Source organism: Oryzias melastigma, linkage group LG9 (genome assembly GCF_002922805.2).
Source record: "Oryzias melastigma strain HK-1 linkage group LG9, ASM292280v2, whole genome shotgun sequence".
In the NCBI taxonomy this organism is placed as follows: domain Eukaryota; kingdom Metazoa; phylum Chordata; class Actinopteri; order Beloniformes; family Adrianichthyidae; genus Oryzias; species Oryzias melastigma.
Genome location: NC_050520.1, coordinates 16761191 through 16768663, shown reverse-complemented (window position 1 = coordinate 16768663; position 7473 = coordinate 16761191). Strand labels below are relative to the sequence as shown.

Genomic DNA, 7473 nt, shown 5'->3' with positions numbered 1-7473 from the left:
ATTTTTTTCTACTTTTAAAACATAATTTTGCATTTGCAAACTTTTTTAAATTAATTTTTGCTTTCAAAAAATATTTTTGCGTTTGCAATTTTTTTCATTCAAAATAATTTTTCGTTTTGCAAACTTTTTTTTATTTTCGCGTTTACATTTTTTTCTTTCAAAACATATTTTTTTTGTTGGTAAACTTTTTTTAATTTTTGCTTTCAAAACATATTTTTGTGTTTGCATCTGTTTTTCTTTCATAACATTTTGCATTTGCAAAAATTTTCTATTAAATTAAAAAAAGTTTGCAAACGCAAAAACATTTTTTTTTTTTGTTTCGTTTTTTAAACTTGTCCTGTCCAACAGCTGAGCAAACAGGAGCTGAAGGCCTTTTGTGTTGCACAGATTTTATTTCTTTCTTTTTAATATATTTTTTGAAAGCAAAAAAAAGTTTATTATTATGTAATTTCATTTGCAAATTGTGAAGTTTTATTGTCAACACTTTACATTTTGTTTGCAATTTAGAACATTTAGATGTGAAATCTGTCACTTTGCTTGCAATATGGAGGCCCAAACATCACTCCATAAGCTTGTGGTTTTTACGCGAACGCCGCGGCTCACCTCATTTCCATGGGAAACGTAAACGGCCTCGTTGGCAGACGTTCCGAACACGCAGGCCTGGCGAATCGACGCCTGGTCCTCGCTGCTCAGCAGCGAGAAGAGAGGCCATTTACCGACGTCCACCATGGCTCCTGCAGCACACTCCTTCAGTGGTCGATGAGGAGGAGGAGTCAGGGGTGGAGGGCTGGTGGGGGGCGGAGCTGGTGGAGGAGGAGAAGAAGCATCCCTGACGACACTTGAGTCAAGAAGAAAGGAGGGACGGTTAATGGAACAAGCTGACAGTTTTAGTTTCGTAAAAGCATCAAATGAAAATGCTAAAAAACTTAAATCTTTTTCAGCAAAAATTCAATTAAAAAGTGAAGCAATGGCAAGTATGTTGAAGGTAACAACTAAACGTTCAGCACGCAAGCCTTTAAACATCACCTAAAGCACATGTATAAAGTCAACTCTATCCGGCCCTCCAGATCATTTTATTTTATTGTTATTATTAACCTGATGTTATCTTGTGCTCATTTCTACCTTGTATAATTTTTACCAAATATATTATTATGGAGAGTAACATATTGAAAGTTATTTAAGGTTTAAGTTGATTTATTCTGGAATAATATTCCTGCCTTTTTATTATTCATAATTATATTAAAAAGTTACGGTTTTAAAGTTTTAAAATTTGTCATTCTGCCAGATTTTTGGACTATTTTGGCTCTTCCCTAAAAAGATTTAGGATATTCTGGAGTTGAGCTAATATTTACACGCTAGCTTACACACTAATTTAGTTTTTTTTTTGTTGTTTTTTTAGGCTGTTTTGGATTTTAGCTAATATTTCAGCTACATGATGCTAGCTGTTCTGGCTAACCTAAGTTTTCCTTATTTATTTTTTTTTTTAAGTTTTTAAGTTTTTTAGGCTAATATTTTTGCTAGCTATCAGCTTCAGCTTTCTGTGTTTTCAGTTATCAATTTCAGCATCTTCATCTTACAGCATTCACACTAGCATTATCGCAGATATTGCTATATATCTAGTTCATAATTATGTAAAGAAGCTATGGTTTTAAAGTTTTAAAACTGTAGTTTTATCGTGTTCAATAAATGTTTATCGTGTTCAGCCCGCGAACTAAGTCGTGTTTTGGATTTTGGGCTCTTGTGCGCCCCAACAAATAACCTGGAATGTATTTATTTTTTTTAACTAAATTTAAGAAATTATAAAAGAAATTAAATTTCGGATGCTGCTAAATTATTTTTTCACAAACTGGATAGTTCCTGAAATAGATTTTAATTGACCAAAGCTGTTTTTGCTGCATAAATAATAGATTTCTGTATAGAAATACATGTATTAATGCAAACAAACTTCAAAGTTACTTTTCTTTTTCAGGTTCAACTGAGAAAAGCAAACGTCAGCAAACTAAAATAAATGCAAAACATCAATTTGAGAGCTCATTGAGTCCACTGGCTAACAAAAACACACATTCTATTAAATTTCCAAATGAAGTAAGAGGTCACATTATAATATTCTTTACAGTTTTCAACAGAACTCGTTTTTGTGAACACTTTTGACCGAATATAGACGCTCAAAATTCAAATAAAACAGACAGTAGATTATGTGTTAAGTAATATGTAAATGTCATATTAAAATGGCTCAACTTAAAACGAAGTTCCGCCAAAAATACACGATCTTTACCAGGTAAATGCAATAAACCTGCGACATTTAACCAAAAGTTGGAAGGAGGGGGAGGAGCTATAAAAGCTCATTTGTACTTCAAGCAGCAACAGAAAAGCTAAAGCTGAGCTTCCTTTGGCTCTTCCTACCTAAAACCTCGCTCCATAACAAGTCAAGACTGTGAATAGACATAAAAAAGAGCGCTAACGTTACATTTAAAAAACAAAAACAAAGAATACATCATCAACATACATAAAGACTCGTAAATTTACCCAAGTTAACTTGTTTCACTGGCGTTGTCAACAGAACAGAACCCTCTCTCAAACTGCGCCTGCGCACTGGACAAACGCAGCTTCTTTGTTGTCAGGTTGTTGAGGCGACACTGCCCCCTGCTGTACACCAGTGACATGACAGTCACTCCCATTCTGCTCTAGTGGCGCCTGTCGCTCACATTTCCGAAAATGAAGCGTCTAATATCCCCGATAAACATGTTCTGATCATAAAAAATTGAGGACAAAAATGCACACCTCTACCTATTTCATCAGGTGATATAACAGAGAAAGCATTCATTCCAAAGATGGCCAATTTATTATTATTACCGTAAATCTGCTGCACATTTGCATGCTAAAAACTGAACTTAAAATAATTTATACAAAATAATTTTTCCTTTTTAGTAGAAAAACAATCAACGGGGTTAAACTCAAGACGATGACACACAATATTTTAGCAAATCATTAGTAAAAGTAACATTAATGATAATATAAATAATAAACAACAAATAAACAAATGATGAAATGTGTGTTCCAGGATTTGTCGAAGCCAGAAATGACAGAAAACGTGTTTTTTTTCCTTTTATATATATATAAATTAATACATATCTTGTTTTATTTTTCCTGCAGTTCTCCATAATGAACAGTAGGGGGATTACATCCACATTATTTTGAAGCTTGTTCGGACTCCATAATAAAAATTCCCTCTATGTATCTTATGTTATGATGATTTTTTTTATTGCCAGCATTTTCTTCTATGCAAGGTCGTTTCTGTCTCTAAAAAAAGCATTTCCTCATTTTTTTTAATCTAACTAGGGATATTTATTCATTAAAATAGATTTACCAGAGACTAGGAGAGGCCTCACCAGCAGCTCCGCCCCTCCACTGATCGTCCCGCCCTCTGATTCTGGTCATGGATCACCTCAGTACCTATGAATACTGTATATGCTCAGCACGATTTAAGACACTCGACAGCATGTCTCCTCTCAGGTTCTAGGTTTCAAGTCAAGTCTCAAGGCAGTTCTCAGGTCAAGACTCAAGTCAGAGCTCAAGTCAAGTACCAGATTAGGTCTAAAGTTAAGTCTAAGGTCAAGTATGTGATCAAATTTCAAGTTATCCATCCATCCATCCATTTTCTTGTCCGCTTCTTCCCTTTCGGGGTCGCGGGGGTGCCGGAGCCTATCCCGGCTACTGAAGGGCGAAGGCGGGGTAATTTCAAGTTAAGTCCCAGAAAAATGTCTCAATTCAATATTCTAGTCAATCTCAATCCAAGTCTCAAGTCAATTCTCTGGATGACTTTCAAGTCAAGTCTGAAATCAGGTCTCTATTCAGGTTTCAATCAAGGTCCCAAATAATGTATCTAGCCAAATATCACATCAGGTCTCAAATCAAGTCTCACGTCAAGTCTCAATTCCAGTCCCATTTCAAGTCATAAGTCAAATCTTCAAGTCAAGTCTCAATTGAACTCTCAGTACAAGTCTCAAATCCAGGTCTCAAATCAAGTCCCAAATCAGATTTTAAGTGAAGTCCCAAATCTTTTCTAAAGTTAAGTCACAAGTCAGTATCAGTTAAAGTTTCAATTCAAGTCTCAAGTCCAGTCCCAAGTCAAGTCTCACATCAAGTCTATAGTCAAGTCGGAAATCAGGTCTCTATTCAGGTTTCAATCCAGGTCCCAAATAATGTCTCCTGCCAAATATCACATCAGGTCTCAAGTCAAGTCTCAAGTCAGGTTTTAAGGCAAATCTTCAAGTCAAGTCTCAGTTGAACTCTCAGTTCAATTCTCAAGTCCAGTCCCAAATCAGATCTCAAGTGAAGGGCCAAAACCAGGTCTCAAATCAAGTTTCCAAATCGGGTTTCAAGTGAAGTCACAAGTATATTGGATGTCAATACAAATTTGCTTGGTTTGTTTTCCACCTTAGGAAGGACAAGTCTAGTCCCAAGTTAAGTGTCATATTAAGTCTCAAGTTAAGTCCCAAATCAGAGGTTTTTTAGGCTAATTTAGAGTTTAGCTCATATTTTAGCAACACGCTAGTGCTTTTGAATCATTTAGTTTACTGAGCAATCTTGGAGTTTGGCTAGTATTTGAGCAATGTGCTAGTTTTTCTTTTTTTTTTTTGGCTAATTTGACATCTACTAAGGTTTTTTTGGGCTAATTTTGAGTTTAGCATCTATTTTAGCAACATATAACGTTTTTGACTGAGTTGTTATCTACTGAGGTTTTTTAGGCTAATTGAGGGTTTAGCTTTTATTTTAGCATCACGCTAACATTTTTGAATGATTTAGTTTAGTGAGGAATCTTTCAGTTTAGCTAATATTTAAGCAACACACTAAATATTTTTGTAAAATTGACATTTATTAGGGATTTTTAAGCAATTTTACTACAGATTTTTCAGAGATTTAGGTCAACTTCAGCGATCTTTCGTAGTTCTTTAATGAAATTTCCAGTCTTTTAGCAAATGTAACATTTTGCAAATAGCTTTTGCATTTTCAGCAAAAAGCTTCAGTATCTTCGGCGACTATTTTCAGCATCAAGCATTCACACTAGCATTATCGCAGGCAATGCAACTTTTCTAGTTGTTATTTTTACATATAGTTTTTTGGGGTTTATTTTATGTTTATTGTGTTATTTTATTTTTTGTCTTTCTATTATACCAACAATAAAAAGCTCATTCACTGCGTCCTGTTGTCACATTGAATCTGATCTACGTATTTCAATGCAGATCAGGAGGAGATCTGTGTGTTTGACGTTGAGGATCCGCTGTAGATTCAGCGCCCTGGACAGTGCCGTCAAAACCACTGCAGGTCTGTGGGGTTTTCTTAAAAAAATAAAAAATAAAAAAATAAAAGTCTGTGGGGTTATATCCGCTGTCCAGCATCGAGGAGTCTCCAACACTAAGAGTCTATTTTTAAGTGGTTTCTAATGAAGTGGTGCAACAGGTGTGTACTTCTGCCAGCAGGAAACCTCCCAGTAAGCCTCCAAGATGTTTTGACAGAGTTTGGAGGCGCATCGAGCCCTGCAGGAGCGGAAACACCTCCGCAGGAGCTGCAGGAGTTTGGTGGTGATGAGCGGGATTGCTCCTCTGCAGCATTCTCCAAAATGTTACAGACGGTGTGGCAGCCACGTGTCGGCACAAACTGGAAAACTGTTTCCACCAGCAGGACTGCAGCAAGCTGAGCGAGAGCGCCGGAAGAGGACATTCCCTTCAGAATAAAAGCCTCTGCAGAAGCAGCAATGTACTGAAAAACTCACTACAATAAATCGTTAGAGATCAGAGGTGTCAAACTCGATCACACAAGGAGCCAAAATCCAAAACACACCTTAGGTCGCGGGCCGAACAGGATAAACATTTATAGAACAAAATAAAACTACATTTTTAAAACTTTTAAAACATAACTTTATAACATAATTGTGAGCTAGATATTACTGTGATAATGCTAGTGTGAATGCTGTAAGCTGAATTTGGATGCTGAAGATGCTGAAAATGATAGCTAAAAACGCTGAAGCTGATAGGTGATAGCGCGCAGGAACCATTTGGTTCTTTAACCCCCCAATCCAACCCCTTAATGCTGAGTGTCAAGCAGGGAGGCACTGGGTCCCATTTTTACAGTCTTTGGTCTGACTCGGACAGGATTTGAACCCACAACCTATTTAATCTCAGGACAGACACTCCACCACAAGGCCACTAAGCTGGGTTTTATCCATGTATACAGCTTTTATTCTGCTATTTAAATCAAAAAGGATAAAAAGAAATAGATTAAACAAATACTTTTTATTTACAATTTGCTTAGCCAAGCACACATAAACAAAATAATGTCTAGAGCACATGTCAAAGTCAAGGCCCGGGGGCCAGATCTGGCCCACTGGATCATCTTATTTTATTGTTATTAATGACCTGATGTTATCTTGTACTCATTTCCAGCTTGTATAATTTTGACAAAATATATTTTTATGGAGAGTAAAATATTGAAAGTTATTTAAGGTTTAAGTTGATTGATTCTGGAATAATATTCATTTCTGTTTATTATTCATATTTATGTTAAAAAGTTACAGTTCTGAAGTTCTAAAAATTGTCATTTTGCTAGATCTTTTTTTAACTTTTTTGGTATTTATTTAGATTTTTTACGCTATTTTGTAGCTTGGCTAATATTTTAGCCACATGCTAGCTGTTTTGGCTAATTTCGGCTTATTTTTAGGCTGTTTTGGAGTTTAGAATATTTTTTACAAGCTAGCTGTTTGGCTAACCTAAGCTTTTTTATTTTGTTTTTTAGGATGTTTTTGGAGTTAGGCTAATATTTACATGCTTTTTTGTGCAAATTTAGGCTTTTTAAAGGTTTTTTAGGCTTTTTTGAAGTTTAGCTATTTTTATCAGCTACATGCTAGCTGTTTTGGCTAACCAAAGTCTTTCTTTTTTATTTTTTAGTTTTCAAGGCTAATTTTACATTTAGCTAATAATTCAGCTGGCTATCAATTTCAGCATCTTCAGCTATCAGCACTAACATCTTCAGTGGCCAAATTCAGCTTACAGCATTCACAGTAGCATTATCACAGGTAATGCTATATTGGTTTAAAGCATTCACACAAATAATAAATCAACGAATTCATGAATGAATGAGTGAATGAACTTTATTTATATAGCACGTTACAACTGCTTATAGCATACCAAAGTGCTTTATAATAAAAGAAAGAGGAAAGTTTAAAAAATGTAGACAAATTAAGAACAAAATATAAAAAAACAGCATAACATTGCAAAAGACGTCTGCAGTAAAATACATAAAAGATCAATAAGAAAACAATAAAACAAATAAAAATGGAATAAATTTAAATAAAATGCCACCAACTGCTGAGTATTAAAAGCCATTCTAAAAAGTTGTGTTTTAAAATAACAAAATACAATTGATTTTATTTTGAAAGGAACGAGCGGATTGCACATCCTGTGCGAATCTTCTGAC

General features: G+C 35.1%; 1 protein-coding gene across 3 annotated transcripts in view; it reads right to left on the bottom strand.

The window, feature by feature from the left end:
• Positions 1-2726, bottom strand: part of rcbtb1 (regulator of chromosome condensation (RCC1) and BTB (POZ) domain containing protein 1) — a 15934-nt gene extending 13208 nt beyond the window's left edge. Inside the window, exons 1-2 of one of the 3 annotated variants that reach the window (XM_024294214.2) lie at positions 2507-2726; positions 604-838 (exon numbers count right to left, since the gene is read on the bottom strand). In XM_024294214.2, the coding sequence (XP_024149982.1) occupies positions 604-729 (126 nt within the window). In that variant the 5' untranslated portion in view covers positions 730-838; positions 2507-2726. Of the gene's footprint in view, positions 1-603; positions 839-2403; positions 2436-2506 lie in introns of those variants that run through there. The other 2 variants (XM_024294213.2, XM_036213520.1) reach the window with 2 other exon arrangements.
• Positions 2727-7473: the final 4747 nt, after the last annotated feature.